The sequence below is a fragment of the Sorex araneus genome, chromosome 4 (assembly GCF_027595985.1).
Source record: "Sorex araneus isolate mSorAra2 chromosome 4, mSorAra2.pri, whole genome shotgun sequence".
In the NCBI taxonomy this organism is placed as follows: domain Eukaryota; kingdom Metazoa; phylum Chordata; class Mammalia; order Eulipotyphla; family Soricidae; genus Sorex; species Sorex araneus.
This window is the reverse complement of record NC_073305.1, coordinates 36,635,147-36,653,012: the sequence shown is the minus strand read 5'-3', so window position 1 is coordinate 36,653,012 and position 17,866 is coordinate 36,635,147. Positions and strand designations below refer to the sequence as shown.

Below are 17,866 nucleotides of genomic sequence, written 5' to 3'. Positions count from 1 at the left end.
TTTATTTTGGTTCATGGGCCACACTCAATAATGCTTCCATTCCTGGAAGGACTGGGTAACCTATATAGTACTTGGGATCAAACCTGGGGCTCCTGTAGGTAAAGCATAAGCTCCAGCCTATTGAGCTATCATCTGGTCTCCAAGTAGTCTATTTTTCTCCTTCTCCTCTCTCTCTTCCTCTCTCTCTCTCTTTATATATATGCAGCCAATATCTATACATAAATATATATATGTATGTATATATATATGTGTGTGTGTGCATGTAGAGAAAGTGAGAGAAAAAGTTACATTTGTTTCTTTCAAAATCAAGACACAAAGAATGCAGTTTCTATTGCCCCTATCCCCGCACACACATGCAGACTCATACACATGCGCGAGTACACACACACAAACAACCTATCTCAAAAGTGTCACAAGCAAATAGTAGAACAGTCTCCCCTGGACCAGGATACTAAGAGTTTTGAGAAAAGCAATGTTTTGCTTTATTTGGAGCAAGACAGTCACTGAGCAATGGTTGGCAACTACTCCTGGCTCTGTGCTCAGGGATTACCCCCAGTGGTGCCAGGGGTCAAATATAGGCCTCCTGCACACAAAGTATGTACCCAGTCTGTGAGTTCTTCTCCAGCCCCAAACAGGTTTTTTGTTTGGTTTTGCTTTGAGGTTCTTATTAAGAACCATTTTATACTTTTATGAAAATGTAAAAGTTGGTGCAGTTATCTCACACCAAATTTCCTTAATTTTTCCCCCTAATTAACATTTTGCCACAATTAATGAACAGGTATAACTGCACAGTTATCAACTAACAGTGACAATTCATTGTGACTTTTAAAGTTTTCATCTAACAACCTACTTCTGATTCCAGAATTACAAAATTACATAGTATACAACATAAGCACTTTCACTGTCACTGTCACTGTTATCCCATTGCTCATCAATTTGTTGGATCGGGCACCAATAATATCTTCATTGTGAGGCTTGTTGTTACTGTGTTTGGCATTGTTGAATATGCCAGGGTAGCTTGCCAGGCTCTGCCGTGCAGCGAGATACTCTCGGTAGCTTGCTGGGCTCTGCCATGCAGGTGGGATACTCTCAGTAGCTTGCCAGGCTCTCCGAGAGGGGTGGAGAAATCGAACCCAGGCCGGCCACATGCAAGGCAAACGCCCTACCCGCAGTGCTACTGCTCCAGCCCTGGTGTTTAAAGGTGTGTGTGGGGGGGAGGGGTGCTGGGATAAGAACCAAAGCCTCACAAGAGCCCTGCGCTCTACCACCGAGTCACCTCCCTGGGCTTCCTGGGCCCGCACACTTCATTATGCAACAGGATACATAATAGTAATATGATTTAGTACAATTGATCTAAGATTTGTTTTTTCTTACCAAACCCAATTTTGTGTTTGAATTTTTAAAATCATGGGTTACCTATTCACTGCTCTGCAAATTTCATCCTTTCATAAGTGAAGATAAAGTATTCCACTTCCAGGAGGGCCTGCACTTTGAATGACAACTTTTCCTGATGAATCCTTCAGATAATCAATTCATGCTTCCCTTCTGAAACTAAGTTTATCTATTACACAGCATATTATTTTATTTACATAAGTAAATTGCAGAGGCCCTGCACATAGCCAACCCTGGTTCAATCCCCAGCATCCCATTTGGTCCCCAGATCCCTGTCAGGAGTAATTCCTGGGTGCAGAGCTAGGAGTTACTACTGAGCACAAAGGGTGTGGCCTGAATTTTTAAAATAAAAAAATTTTAAATGGAAAACATGCTAGAGGTGGAGATAATTATTAGACCAGCTCTACCAATCTTCCAGGCTAACACACAAATCAACCCGAAATTACAACTGGACCTTGAAGATGAAAGAAGCAGCAAAACCTAATGACAAAATTCATTTTTCCTCTAAAAACAACTCTATCCTCAATCTGCTGTGCTCTCTACTTCAGAGAGGTTACTGCTACAGTGGAAGTGGCATATCTCAATCACGGCAGTATATCAGAATGAACTTGGAAGCCTTTCAAGAAAAAACCTCCCATGCCAGGACCTTACCCAAGACCAATTAAGTGAATGGTGGCTGATCCAGGAATCAGTACTTACTAAAATTTCCCAGATTTCAATATATAGCCACATTTTTAAAATGTTTATTTACTGGTTTGGGGGGCCACACCCAGTTGTGCTCAGGGACTATTCCTGACTCTGCACTCAGGGATCACTCCTGGTAGGACTCAGGAGACAGTGGTTCTAGGATCAAACTTGGGTGGGCCATGTGCAAGGCAAGCACCTTATCAAGCACACTACTTACTGTACAGTCTCTCCGACTCCCAACACGGCATTATTCAAGTATAATCATCCCCATGTCAGATCTAAATTTTATGGAGTCGGTGACTAAACAAGATAACTGACAGGGGGTCCAGTGCTGCCAACAGGTCAACCTGTACTGGCAGGGCGAGTGCATCAGCAGTCTGATGATATCTTTAGGCTTCCTGATACCCCCAAATTGCCACTGTGCCTCTGTTCAGACCCTAACAACTCAGAACCAAGTCTCCCAAGAAATTAAACAGTCAGAAATTAGGTATGTGGGAGCTGCGCCCACAAACCACCCCTGGCTCAGCTATACAAGCTCATTTATCAGCCTTGCCTCAGAGACTAATAAATAAATCTCGAAAGAGATCAAAAGCTCCAGTTTATCTTGGACCCACACAAGGCTGAACAGACCAGGGTAAATCGGAAGGGTGAGGGGAGAGGGGGCAGGTCAGCCTGGTACAGCCCAAGCAGAGCCACAGGCACCTGCTTGTTCCCACAACCCAAAATTGTCATCATGTCCCCGGTTAGACTCCACCGTCTCAGGACACACCTCACTGAGATATAATCTGCTACAAATTTGGGTATGCAGGTCTTGTGACTGAAATCTCCAGGCTTTCACAGAGTCAGGATGGGATACTTTCCCCCACTTCCCCATACTTCCGGAAGCCTCAGCAGTTCTATCCACACCCCAAAACTGCCACCCAGTTAACAAGCTACTCCAGCCTGACCTTCATAATAAAAATACTGAGTGCCCTAAACAAACACGATGACCTCTTAGTACCTATATTGCAAACCCTAATGCACAAACGGAAAAGGAGAGAGAAAAAAGAAAAGTGCCTGCCACAGAGGCAGGCTGGGGATGAGGGGTTGGGTGCTGGAGAATGGTGTGAGGGAAAGGGGGACATTAGTGCTGGGAAATGTACACTGGTGGAGGGATGGGTGTTGGATCACTGTATGACCGAAACCCAATCACGAGCAGCTTTGTAACAGTCTATCTCACGGATTTTCAATAAAAGATTAAAAACAAAAAAGTAATGTGGAGTCCAGGCCTGCTGCAGTCAGCTTAATCAGTGGTTGAATAAATAGCAGTACTCCTACATTTATATATATATGTATAAAACTGACATTGAATCAGTATCTACCCAATTGATGAGCACAATCTTTCCTAGCGGGTTTTGAAAGCAGATTCACGAGTCAGATCCCAGATCTGTCACCACCTAGGTGACCCTTGGCAAATTGCTTCTCTGTCTTTGCCTTGGTTCATCACCTAAAAAATGGAGATGATAAAAGCACTAACTAAAGTAGTTGTGAAGTAAATACGGTAATGGCATTTTATTTGTAACAGTACTTGGCACATATATTCCAGTGAATTCAAATACACCAGAGGTCCACAAACATGCTCTCAAGAGATTGGACAGTCAATCCTTTAGGCAGTGTGGCCCAATGCACTGCCAGCACTGCTTTGTCTACGTAGAGCCAAAGCGGTCATCAACAGTCTTTATAAATGCATGGATGTGGATGCTTACTTTTATGAGGCCTCACGCTAAATTCAGTCCAAACTACATTTGTCAAACCGTGATGATCCTCACAGTAGAATTTATTTTATCATCTTACACAGTCATCTGGGAATAAGAACATCAGTCCACTATGGTGACTCACTGAGTCAGAATCCAGGGCTCCTATTTTGCTTTTCTGCTCTGGGTTCCCACTATGGGTTACACTGCTGGGTATGGCCCCAAAACCAACCAAGCAAACAAAAAAATACTAGTCTCGTAATACCTTTGGGGTTTTTTTGTTTTGACTTTGTGAGGGGTGGGTTTGGTTCAATGTGAGAGCTTAAGAATTCAGTCCCTTGGCTGCCGGCCGAGAAGGGGAAATATCCTTCTTCCTCGGTTTTTCTTCCCTTTGTGGGAAGAAGTGGCGTGGCGTCCACCATATTATGGAACTTTTAAGCAGGCATGAACTTGGTGGCGTGGGAACAAGAAAAAAAATGTGTTTTGAACTTTCGCGGGACGCTTGGGCAGTCTCGGGCCAGGGCCGATACCGGCTCGTGCTCCACCAAGATTCGACCTGGGTGGCCATGCGTTTGCAAGGCCGCTTTGCTGCTGAACGACCAAGGTCTAGAACCAGTTACACTACTTCTGGTCCCAGCAAGTACTTGCAGCCATGTCTCCAGACTGTGAACTAAGCCCTTGCCGCATGCTGCCCCAGGAAGGGAAATGATGCAATTTCCAACATAAATCTCCCTGGGCGAGATGTTCTTTATTTATACTAAAATGCAAAAATCCTAAACCGTGTGGCCGCTACTGCAGCCACGCAACTTCATATCTCTTCATTCTCATCAGTGGAAAACTAATTATCAAATGGTTCCTTGTCAGCAGGGCCGTATTTTTGGGGGGTAAACTCCAACAACAAGTTGTGTGTTGAAACTCCAACAACAATAGTGTGTTTTGTGTTTAAATATGGAATGTAATCAAGGTAAAGAGAAAATGAAGTGAAATTTATCAGTTATGCAGGTGGGGGTGGGGGGGTGGGGGGTGGGAGGTATACCTGTTTTTTTTTTGGTGGTAGAATATAGGCACTGGTGAAAGGATGGGTGTTTGAGCATTGCAAGCCTGAGAACTTTGTAACTTTCCACGTGGTGATTCAATAAAATAAATTTAAAAAAAAATTCAGTCCCTTGGGGCTGGAGCGATAGCACAGTAGGGAGGGCGTTTGCCTTGCACGTGGCTGACCCAGGTTCGATTCCCAGCATCCCATATGGTCCCCCCAGCACCACCAGGAGTAATTCCTGAGTGCATGAGCCAGGAGTAACCCCTGTGCATTGCCGGGTGTGACCCAAAAAGCCAAAAAAAAAAAAAAAAAAGAATTCAGTCCCTCGATCCCTAGCGCCCCAAATGGCCCCCTAAAGCACCTCCAGGATTAATTCCTGAGTGCAGAGGCAGGAGTAACACCTGAGCATCACCGAAAAGCCAAAAAAAAAGAATTCCACTCTGTGGTGCCAGGGACTACCTGGGCCACACCTGGTGAGGGTCAGGGGCCCTAGAAAGGTATATGGTAGTACTAGGAAACATGTCATACCAGGTACTGGACCACGATAAGGCACATGCAAGGCATGAGCTCTAACTCTTATACTACCTCTTGGGCTCTTTTGTATTTTGGGGTAATGCATTTGAGATATGCCTCTTCGCTGCATTTTTTTACCTTAAGTCCCCTTTTTTTCCTGATTAATCTAGCTAACCATTTGTTATTTTTTTAAAAAGCAGCTGTTAGTTTTATTCATATTTTCTTATTATCTCCTTAGTCTCTATTCCATATATTTCTGCCCTGATCCTTGTTTATACTCCTTCTGGCTAACTTTTAGTTTCAGTCACTTCGTTGAGGGGCTTCCCGGGAGGCACATTTGGTGGCAGTGCTCACACAGCCAGTCACAGAACTCACCAGGGAACAGGATTTGCTTCTTCTTGGGACTTTAAATGCAAGTGATGTCCAGGATTTTATCCAGTTTTATCTTCCACTTTTTTTTTCCATGCCTTCTTTGATTTTAACTATTTATGACTTAATTTTACTCTATCTCAATTCTTTTTATTTTTTTTTCAGTTAGTAGCCCTAGACTAGATATACACATTTATAACTAATCCAAGTTCATTTTCACATAGTGCCATACCACTAGGCAACCAGAGCAGTAACTTTAAAAAGGTATACTTCCAATTCCTTCCTGAAGGGATTTCCACTGTGCATTTGTGGGATTCTGGCCCAATCGTTTGGACTGAGAAGAGTGAAACACTCACTCACAAAGCTTCAGGACAGGACTCATCCTGAGACAGCTAACAGACTGGGGACAGAGCAACTGCACAGCAGGAACTTCTACTTGACTAACAAGACATACTCAAGGGACTGTTCTCTCTGAAATTTATGCACAGTTAAAGGCCTGGACAGATGACCTGGGGAAGGTCAGGCGAGGAGGCAGGAGATGGGGGATTCGTGAGAAAGTCCCGGGAAAGAACACAAACGGCCTGAGGAGTGCAGGAAGCAGGGCTGAGAGGCTGGTGATAGTGCAGCCGTGGGAACGCTCCAGTCTGCGAAGGTCCCTGACCTGCCAATTTCCTAAACCGTATTATCCATTACCCATAAGTTATTTTCACTTTCCTTATCTTATTAAGGAAATTGTTCATTAAATCAATTATGGGGGATGAAGGACAAGCCTCCCAACCAGTGTCCAGCCCACCACTGCATTGGGTCAGCAGCAGGGCCCAAGGCTGCACAGTGTCGAGCATGCCTGGCCACCCCGTGGGCTCTGGGATCTCCAGGGGTACCCCCAGCAAGTCGCAGGGAACCGTGTCCTGCCAGGAACGGAACTTGGGCAGGTCACTATACTACCTCCTGGCCCCTAAGTCCATTCTTAGTAAGAAAAGCATGCCATTTTACTACCATATAGTTCTTTAAAACTCAGTCATATGTTGATAATTTTTATTCTCTCAAGATTTTGACATTTCTTCCCTTTTTCAAACACTGTGGTATCTGTTGCTTTATGTGTCGTGAGTTTTGACCCACACTCAGTAGTTACAGCTCAGTCCCTGGGAACTGACCCCACACACATAAGGTGAGTGCGCCATCACCCCCAGCACCCTGCTTTAACATTTCTTACGAAACAGGTCTACCAATGACAAAATCCCTCAACTACTATTTTTCTGAGAAAGTCTTTTTCTTCTTTCCTTGTGTATTGGTTTGGTTTTGGTTTTGCCGCTCCTACATCTGTACCCTGGGTTGCTCCTGGCAGAACTCCAGGGATTATGCAGTGTTGGTGATCAAACCCAAGTAGTTTCCTGCATGCAGAACCTGTGCTCAACTCCACCAAGTTCAACTCCGCCCTAAATACATTTTCTTTTTTATCTTATGCCGGGGGGGGGGGGGGTGCAGGGATACCTCAAAAGACTCAAAAGAGATCTCAAGAGTCCAGCGATAACGACTGGCGATTCTTGGCCGAATGAAGTGGCAGTTCAATGTCCATGCCTAGGATGTGGCACTGCGTGGGCCTGCAGTGCTGGAGATTGCTCAGGTGATCCCAGGAGTACATCAGGGGTGCTAGGATTCTCCAGAGCTGGACCTGGTGACGTTCAGGGAACCATGTGTTCCCAGGGATTAAACCAGGCCACTTGCATGCAAGGCAAGCACCTTCACTCAAGAACTCTATCTCCAGACCCTAAATAATTTCTTTCTTAAGGTTTTTTAACCCTAATGTTATACAGAAGTCCTACTGACATGACGGTGAAGGGGGCGGAAGGAAGTCCTATGATTAAGTATGACCATACATTGAACCTGAATTTCTTGGCTGTCACCTCAACAAATGCTTTCCAGTTCCTGCTGCAGTGAGACAAAAAGGCTTGAAGGGGCTAGGTTTAAGTATTTGATTTTCTCCAAGTGAGGAAGTTTCTCTGAAGCCATGATTATTAGGCACAAGCAAGTTAAAGAGCAGGTTCTGAGTAAGAAGAACAGAACGCTCTGGGCCTATCTCAAGAGTGAGAGGGGAATATTTCTGATCTTCACTCTGAGAACCTAGTCAAGAAGCTAGACATGAAACATAAAAACCTGCCAGTCCTGGGTCGGGCAAATAGCTCAAAAGACCAGTACAGATGCCCTGCATGCAGGGGGTCCGGGTTTGATCCCAAGCACTGCGTGGTCCTTGAAACGCTCCTGGGAGTGACTGCCAAGCATCAGGTGGGAGTAGCCCCTGAGCACTGTCAGGTGTGGCCCCCAAAGCTTTCTCTCACTCCCCGCTCCTCCTCTCTCCTGTTTTCCCCTCTTCTCCACATCCCTCGCCCCCCCTTCTCTCAATTTCAGGCCCTTTAGGACTTTCAATTCTCAAACTCACTCACAATGACCCCTTAGTAATGTGTGAATTACAGCTTAAGATACTTGAGAAATTCTTTTCTTTTGTGGTGCCAAGATCAAAATCAGGGACACAGGCATGCCAGGTGTCCTTTGCTCTTCTGCTAAGTCACACCCCCAGCACATCAGTTAGTTTAGATTTCTCAGCCCCAGGACTGGTTCTGCCCCTGAGCTTTTGCTCCAGTGGGCTATAATTCTCTACTGACCTGTCTTAGTTGTGAAGGTATCAATCTATCCTATGACCTCCATTCCTGACAGATATAAGAATAATTGCTGACTTTCAGCCTGTTCAGCTTTATAACTGTTGTGAAGACAGAAATGAGGCTTCCGAAGCTCTGACATGCCAACGAGGTAAGACTACATCTTAGCCTACATTTCACAGTACACTACTGTCAGACATCCAAAGCCGTCACTATATGATGATGTCCTCTGATGATGTCCTCTGATGAGGAAGTCACTGCCTCCTCCCTGCACTATTAGCCGAACTCTTAACAGCAGGAAGGGGCAGACCCAACAAAATCCAAGAGGACTACGTGGGCATCCTGACAATGTTCTTCCCTCCAAATTATCAAGAAGTTCAGGAAATATTCTTCTCTTTGACTTTCCTCAGACAACCCCTGCCATCCCCACCAAAAAGGAAGTCCAGTGCTCTACTAGACTCATGATACTGGAGAAATAATGTGCCTCACTGAGGTTTTCTTCCTGGTCCTTCATATTCAAGAGAGAGTGCTTTGATGCTTACACACCTGTGAATCTGTCCATTTTTGTGCAGGTATTCCAACCCTTCCAGCACTTCTTTGAGTATCGTAGCAATGGTAGGCTCATCTAGGACTCCACTTTTGTGTTCTCCCTTTGCCACAATGTACTTAATTATATCCAGAACAGAACCTGAAAACAGAAAAGACACTTTTCCTGTCAGTATTTTTAATGCATTCTATATAATTCACAATCATTTTGAAATAAAAATGTTATAAATAAAACTTTTTATGAATTTGATGGTAGGGGAAAGAACAAATTGGTTGTGTAAGAAAACATTTCAATGGGTCTGGAGTGATAGTACAGCAGGCACTTGCTTTGCACATGGCCGACCTGGGTTCCATCCCTGGCACCCCATAAGGTCCCCCAAACCCTACCAGTATTAAGCCCTGAACACAACCAGGTGTGACCCCTAAAACAAAACAAAATTATTTGGGGGGCTTAAGCAATAAAAACAGAGCCCGCAAGATGGTTTAAAGGGTTGAATGCTGGCTTTTGCCCATGGGAGGCAGGGGATAGATCCCAAACTTCTACTCAACATCTACTGGTGTCTGAGTACCAGCAAAAGGGACCCCAAGCACAGAGCACATGGCCAGGAGTAGCCACGAAGCACCACTGGATGTCACCCCCAAACCAATAACAATGATTAATAGGTAAGGCAAAGAAAGCTATAATAAAAGAGAATTTTAAAAAGCCTCTCTTTAAGCAATAGCTTAGACATATCAATTCCATTGTTTCCCAGATGGGAAAGATTACCATTAAAGATTCAGAAGTGGAAGGGAAAAGACATAAAGTAATTGAAAATTAGAGAATGCTGATTCCCATAACTGATGATTATGGTAAGAAAATGCCTGGGAGAGGAACCAGAGAAATAGCATAACAGGTACGGGGCTTGCCAGGCACACAGCCAGCTCAGGTTCCATCCCAGCATGGCCCTGAGTAAAGAGCCTGGAGTAAGCCCTGAGCACCACCAAGCATGGCCCCCAAACAAAACAAAATAAAAAATATATGTGAGAGATTTCTAAGATTTCTGGTGGTCTAAGTCCCATAGATCATAAAACCAAAGCAGGACACTCTCCTGTATTAGAACTGTTTCAAGAAATCTGAAACATGACTACACCGAAAAGACTGGCTGTCCAATTCTTGGGGGAAGTCTCAATGACTGTAACTAAATTTAACAACCACTCATACACTCCTGCTGAAAAGTTGCCCTTGGGGATGCTTTTATTTCACAAATGTAAAAAGAAAAACTATGTACTTCCAAATAGGAAGAAGTGGTCTAGATGTAATCATAAAAACAGAAAAACTGAACACACATTTAATTTAGCTCCCACTTAAAATCTACAAACTTGATTTTCCTAAACACTATCACATTTCCCCTCTCTAATTACTGGGATTTACAAGACTGTGATCCACAAAGGGGGAGACCTCAGGGAAAAGTTCTGTTCAGCTTACTTGAATCAATCACATAATAATCCCCAAAGAAAAGCAATTATACAGCCACGCCAAATGCTTTGTTCTTCTGAGAAATCCAACTCTTGCAGGGAACTGCTTAGTAAGAAGACGGCATCTCTTCAAATGCCAATTAAGTTACATGTCTATAATTTAAAGAATATCTAAAATAGAAAAAAATTACTACTGGGAATTAAGTTTTTAGCACTTTTTATTATTTTAGTAATCATTCCAAATAATATTCAAGATATAAAACTGAGGGTCATTTCCGTCTTTTGGGCCACACCAGGCATCAGCCGGCAGCGGTCAGGGCCCATGAGGAGTGCTGGGAATCAAACCCAGACTGACCGTGTGCAAGCCGAGAACCCTGCCCACTGTACCATCACTCCAGTCCTACACGGATAATCTTCAACACATGAAGACTGTCATTCAGCCAATCAACAAAAAAATGCAGTTGCCAGACTTCATAGACTACCATTCAAGATATGGGATGGGGCTAAGCAACTTCATTTTCAAAAGCATTTTTTCCACTAGCTTTCTGCGATAAAGGCTGTCCAGTGAAATTCAAGCATCTCTTAAAGTGAACGCAAATGACGTAAAACACTTAATGAAAAACAAGGAGGGATTTCACATAATTTTTGTTGACAAAGCCAACAGTTAAAATGTAAACAGATCTGTTCCTCAGAGTCATGTTCTAAGCCCCTTCACATAACACAGAGCAGTACATTCAGAAAGAAATGCAAAATTATTACTGTCCACAAAGTTATCACTGAATATTAAAAATATATTGAAGGAATAGTGAAGGAGCTGGTATAAGACATTTGTTAAGATGCCAGAGGGATAGTACAGCGTGTAGGGCATTTGCCTTGCACATGTCCGACCTGGGTTTGACCCCCAGCATACCATATGGTCTCCCGAGCATTGCCAGGAGTAATTTATGGGGCAAAGCCAAGAGAAACCCTTGAGCATCGCCAGGTTGTGACTCAAAAAGCCATAAAAGAAAAAAAGATACATGTTAAATCTGATCATTATAGCTTAATCAGGGTAATTAGTCCACACATTTCTGATTTACTTTTATTTAAAAATGACAATAGAAGAGTCCAAAAGTAAGTCATTCATTTTGGTTTTGAGTATTTTTACCAAGATTAAATCAATCTGTAGCCACTGGTGCTCATTCTGACTCCTGAAAACACAGGAGGATTCTGAGTATCCCATTTCAGACCAACAAACACCCTTCACTATTGCTTAAACATCTAAGTTGGTTGCTAGTAGAACCAGGTATTTCATCTGTGTCCTGCTTACTTAGATCAAGGGAGTCCCATACCAATTGCCTCACACATACAAAACTGAAAGCATCCCTGAACAACCAAGCTATTCACTAAGACAGTGAGCTTAGACTTGTGCATGCTACAGCGACCCTTAAAGCACGACAGGGATTTCACTTTTCCATTCAGAAGGGCCATGGATCATGCATGCTGGAGACTGAACCAAGGGTCCCCAAATACAGCACACACTCCAAAGGAAATAAACTTCTCTGAGCTATCTCCCCGGCACCTCAGAACTTTCTTCAATATCTTGTTTTCTAAAAACCTTACACTGTAGCTTAACGCTAATAAATCAAGAAATAGCTATTTAAACCAGAAGTGTTTCTAATGGAGGGCGGGGACAGTGACAGTACAGTGGGTAGAGTGCTTGCCGTGCACACTGCTGACCAGGGTTTTATCTCCTGCACCCCACATGGTCCCTTGAGCACTGCCAGGAGTGATTCCTGAGTACAGAACCAGGACTAAGTTCTAAGCACTGCCAGGTATAGTTCCCCATCCCCAAGCCCCAAAAAAGGTGTTTTTAATTTTTAAAAATTAGCTTCCTTCAAATTTACTTGGAGTTTCCTTCCAAGTAAACTCCAACATTCAGTCACACTTTTTAATTAGCCAAAGAAAACTCACCAAAAAAAGAAAAAAAAATTTAAAAGAAAAATTACAATATAAGGAAGCACCTTTAAATGCTAACAGTGACAGATCCTGTTTAGTTTGGAGGTCACCTCCAATGGGACTAGGAGGCTACGCCTGGCTTGCCGCTCAGGGGTGGCTCCTCGTGGGGTTTGGAATACCACACACTGCTGGGGTCAAACCCAGGGCTCCCACACGCAATGCCTGGGCTCCAGTCCTTTGAACCCTCGCCCCAACCCCCAAGCTTAAAAATTTAACTGTGATATTTAGCTAGTTGATGGGTTCAAGAGTGACAGCTACAATTCATTAATAATTAGCTTATTAAATTCTACATCAGTGTAATTTTTTTAAATAAAAATATGCTTTTAAGTATTTTGACTCAAAAAATGTTGATGTGAAAGACTATAATGTATCTGTGTATTTTCATATAGGTATTTCTAATTCTTATCATTTTTCGTTCCTTAAAGGGAGCCTTGCCCATCTTCTGTTCTGTCTTCTCAGTTCCTCTGATTCCCTGAGCCATATCACACTCTTCCATCCTGCCTCCACATCATGTCGCCTGCACAGTATCTGGATCGCCTCTCCCAGGCTTGATGAACCAACTCCCACAGCCTGTTTCACGGAATCAGTTAACACCTAACTCCTCAGGTCTCAGCTGAGCGTCCCTCCTGAGGGAGGCTGGTACCCCACTGCACCCAGCCTCCTTCAATAAGGCGAGGATCCCCTGGTGCCTGTTCCCATGGCACCTGATACTTCTCTTCACAGCCCGCCGCACACATCTAATTATTTAATTGCAACTTTTCCTTCTTGGTTACAAAGCCAATATGGGATACTGGGACTCAAACCCAGGTCGGCCACATGCAAGGCAAATGTCCTATCTGCTATGCTATCACTCCAGCCCCATGACTCTTTTTTAAAGTCATTCTGGGGGATCAGAGCAATAGTTCAGTGGGTTGGTTGCACACAACCAACCTAAGTTCAATCCCCGGCATCCCATATGGTCCTCAGAGCACCTCTAGGAGTGTAGAGCCAGAAGTAACCCCTGAGCACTGCCAGGTGTGGCTCCAAAACCAAATAAATAATTAAGTAAAATAAAGTCATTTTCCTATGGAAATATATGGAAATATAGGTATGGATTAGGGAACTAAGTCATTTTTCCCTAAAAATTACAGAGTATGTTAGCAAAGCATGAAAACTCTTTCCTGCATAGTTATTTGTGAATTACAAGTATTATGCCAAAGGTGATGCCATAGATGATGAATAACAAAATATACAGTGTTACACAGTGCTCCCATGACTGTCCATCTGGAAGACTAGGCCTGACCACCCTCGTGAACAGTGGATGGTGTCAGCAAGGCTTCCAACCATCACATAAATAGGGCCTTCAACCAAGCAACCAGTGTCTCCAGCCCGTCACAAATGGAGCTGGAACAAAAAGGTGATTCTGGCTCCACTGGGATCATCAAATAACGAGGGATGGCTGCATGCAGGATGAAGATCCTGTGCACCTCCTACATGTCAGCATGGCGCTGGATGCTCTGCAGTCTTGACTGCTCTCCAGACCTGTGATCCTCATTTAGAAGCACACAGATAGTTTTAAAGAACTGAAATAGTTTTTAAAAAACACACCACTGCTAAAAAAACAAAATTTAATTCTAGAGCCCATGGGAAGTTATGCATCCAATAAGGTAAGGTATTAAAACAGTCTCTTATCCGATGCCATCACAAGGGCCCGGGTGACAGCTCACCTTGAAGAGCACATGCCTAGCCTATGAGCTGGAGCCCAGCACTCCTTGTACAGCCTGCCTTCTCCTTCATACCCACAGAGCATCACTGCGAGCACCCCTGTGAGAACTAAAAGCAAAATGGGGCCCAGCAATAGTACAAGTAGGGTGTTTGCTTTGCATGTGGCCAACCTGGGTTCGATCCCCAGTATCCCATATGGTCCCCTGATGCTGCCCCGAGTGATCATGAGTACAGAGCCAGGAGTAACCCCTGAGCAATGCTAGGTATGCCTCCCCTCCCAAAAAAAAAAAAAATCAATAAAAATAAAAACTAATGGGGCTGGAGTGATAGCACAGCGGGTAGGGCGTTTGCCTTGCATGCGGCCAACCCGGGTTCGATTCCCAGCATCCCATATGGTCCCCTGAGCACCGCCAGGAGTAATTCCTGAGCGAAAAGCCAGGAGTAACCCCTGTGCATCACTAGGTGTGACTCAAAAAAAGCAAAAAATAAATAAATAATAAATAATAAATCCTGAAACTGCAAAGTAAACAAACATGAATTCTCTTTCCTGTAACTTTACATTTTAAAACGGAAAACCATGCTCATAAACAAGCATGCACACCAAGGGAAACCAAGCAGTGCAGAGATGGAGAGGTCAGGGGCTCTCCTCCCAACCTGCCCTATGATTCAGTTCACGCCTTGGCAAAAGATGTGAATTTACTACATGTCAAGGGCCTTCAGGACCAAAACATGTAGTCCAATCTGCACATGCCACAATCAGCAACCAATAATGCACCTCATGCCAAACACTAAAGTATAAATAATTGTATATGTACTGCAGGAAAAAGCACCTAAATCCCTATACTAGGAACCAAGATTTTCTGTGTTAGAGAAGAGGCTCGAATATTATATTAAAAAGTTTCTGATTAATTTTTTTTTGTTTGGAGGCCACATCCAGCTGTGTCAGGGCTCACTTCTGGCTCTGCACTCAGGGATCACTCCTGGCAAGCTTGGAGGACCATATGGGATACAAGGGATCGAACCCAAGCCAGCCAAATGCAAGGCAAATGCCCTACCTGCTGTACTAATATAATACTATATATATTGGGGGGTGGTTGGCCACACCTGGCAGTGTTCAGGGGTCACTCCTGGCTCTGCACTCAGGAATTACTCCTGACAGGCTTGGGGGACCATATGGGATGCCGGGATTGGACCATGAAGGCTGCATGCAAGGCAAACACCCTACCCGCTGTATGATCACCCTGGCCCCATGATTTTAAAGAAATTTCTAAAGCAAGTGATAATAGTAAACCAGATCTGAAAAGACAAACGCTGAGTCACTGTTTACTTTTATCCCTTCCCCAGCACAGGAGAACTCAGAGAGGGGGCGCGGGGTGGCTGTTCGGGTCATCTCAGTGCATGCGGCAGCACCACAGCTTCACCCCATGGCCTCCCCATGCCTGGCATGTGTGTGACATGGCTGAGAGGTCTTCCAGGTCCCAAGCACTTTACTTTAATATACTGGATTCCCAAGTCCTCTCAACTAAAAACACCGACAACACAGTGAGAATGAATGCACCAAGCATCGTTATACCTGTTAAATATCCTTTCCTATAAACCCGTCAGATCTCCTTCAAGTCCTAGATCATCTTGGGTTAGGAAAAGCAATATAACTTTAAATCTGTGGAACCTGGGATCAAGCCTGGGTAGAGAGCTCAATGGGCTGACCACGTGACCTACAGGAGGAAGCCTCTTCGGCTCAATCCCAGCACCTAATGGTTCCCTCAGCACCACCAAGACTGTTTCCTGAGCATCACATCAGCAGTACACAGCCCAGAACACCAAGCTGGGAGCAGCCCCTAAGCAGTACCAAGTGGGCCAAAAAAGAAAGATCTCCAACAAAAAAGCAAGGAAGTAATCAAATATTGATGAGGAATTCACATCAAAAAAGGACAGAAGAGGAAACTTAAAGTAACTGCCACTAACAAAATTATTCAAAGCACCAAAGGAACACAGTCAAACTAAAAGACACTGCATATAAAATAATCCCGGAGTCTGAGTAGAAGCTTTCCCAGTTGGGAGGAGGGGCGGGGGAGCTGCGAGGTGCACCGTCTTCCCTTGCTACCAGTAGAGATGGTTAGTTAACCAATTCTTTGATCTGAAAATTCTCCTTTAGGAAAAGAATGAATTGTTTATTGTTTATCCAGGTTTCTTTTCCAAAGAAACTACAGCATAGATTAAGCAAAGACCCCCAGTTAATAAGACAAAGTTCCTGTAAGAATGTTACTTTAGGGGCTGGAGCAATAGCACAGACAAGAAAAATCACAATTTTGCAATTCCTGGGGGTAAAAATTCCTGAAGGTAAAGAAGGGCTGTTAATGAATGCTAAAACCATTTGATGAAAAACTTAAGGGAAATTATATATTCACAGTGCCAAAGTATCATAACACAGATTAACTACTAGTTGCAAAGGAAAAACACTTTTCCATGAAGATACCGGACTGTCATATTAAGCAATGTACATTACATCACTATTAAAGGTAAGATCTTTTACTATCTATTAAAAAATGAGAAAACACTTCATGGTATGATGCAATATGAAGTACACAGCATCACCTATACTGGTCCAGGACCAGTGAGATAGTATATGGGATAAAACATGTGCCTGGCATCCAAATTGCTAAGCTCACACATGGCCCCTTCAAGGACTTCTGAATATAGAGCCAGGAAGAGCACCTGAGCACCACCAGATGTGCTCCAAAACCCAAATAAAACAAAATAAAAAATCCTCTCCAAAAAATATTTTAACAAATCCAATCAGTTCTTCAGGTCTAATTTCCAATTTGCAAGAAACTTTAGAATATAAATCAAGTTAAACATCACCAAAAAGAAATCATAGTATGCACCTAAAATGTGAACAGTTTATCAAAAGATGTCAACCAGTTTATGCCACTGGGTATGAGACTCAGTGGTAGAATGTTTGCCTTAGCATGTGTGAAGCCCTGGATTCTAACCCTAGCACCACTAATAATAATAATAATAGGCTAGGAAGAAATTTCAAAGGGCTGGAGCCCATGAAAAGCATGTAGGATATTTCATAGTGATACAATTAATTAAAAAGGTGAGGGGAGTGGGGGCAGGCAGGGGCCCAAGAGCAATTTCCAGCATCTCATAGTCCTGAGCATAGCTAGGAGCAGGCTCTGAGCATTGCTGGGTGTGAGACCAAAGACAATAAATAAATAAATAAACAAGTTTATGTCATGGAAGAGAAACAGTGGGAGAGAACCAGCGTAGACTAGACAGAGACTTCAAAGCAATGACAGCAACAGGGAGAGTGCGCCCCAGGGTGCATGCCTGGCCTGGCCTCTTGAGCACTGCTGGGTGCAGACCTGGAGGCCCTAGAACTACCAGGCCTGCTGATGTGAGTGGCCCAGGATCATGAGGAGTAGCCTCCGAAATAAATGTATAAAATAAAGCACGTGAAAACCACATGCAATGTCTAAAACCTATCTCAGGTCATACACCAGCATTTTTAGCAGACACTATTCTCGGGATCTCCTCAAACGGAACCAGGAGAGAAAACAGGTTTATTTTTCCAGCCCGTGGCAGCCAACATTTCATTGTACAATACCCACCTCCACTTAGCAGTTTCATAACTAGCCACAGCTCATCTTTTACCACAAAAGATGTGTAGTAAGACACAATATTAGGATGATGACACTGGCTCATGGCTTGAATTTCTTTCTGCAAAGAGAAAACAATAATTCATTACATGTAAGCCTAACAATACAAGTTAG

At 43.7% G+C, this 17,866-nt stretch overlaps 1 protein-coding gene across 1 annotated transcript in view; it reads right to left on the bottom strand.

Moving 5' to 3' along the window:
- OXSR1 (oxidative stress responsive kinase 1) overlaps positions 1-17,866 on the bottom strand; it is an 83,036-nt gene that overhangs the window by 41,140 nt on the left and 24,030 nt on the right. Inside the window, exons 3-4 of the mRNA XM_055135531.1 lie at positions 17,705-17,813; positions 8,934-9,075 (exon numbers count right to left, since the gene is read on the bottom strand). Coding sequence (XP_054991506.1) covers positions 8,934-9,075; positions 17,705-17,813 — 251 coding nt within the window. The remainder of the gene's footprint in view (positions 1-8,933; positions 9,076-17,704; positions 17,814-17,866) is intronic.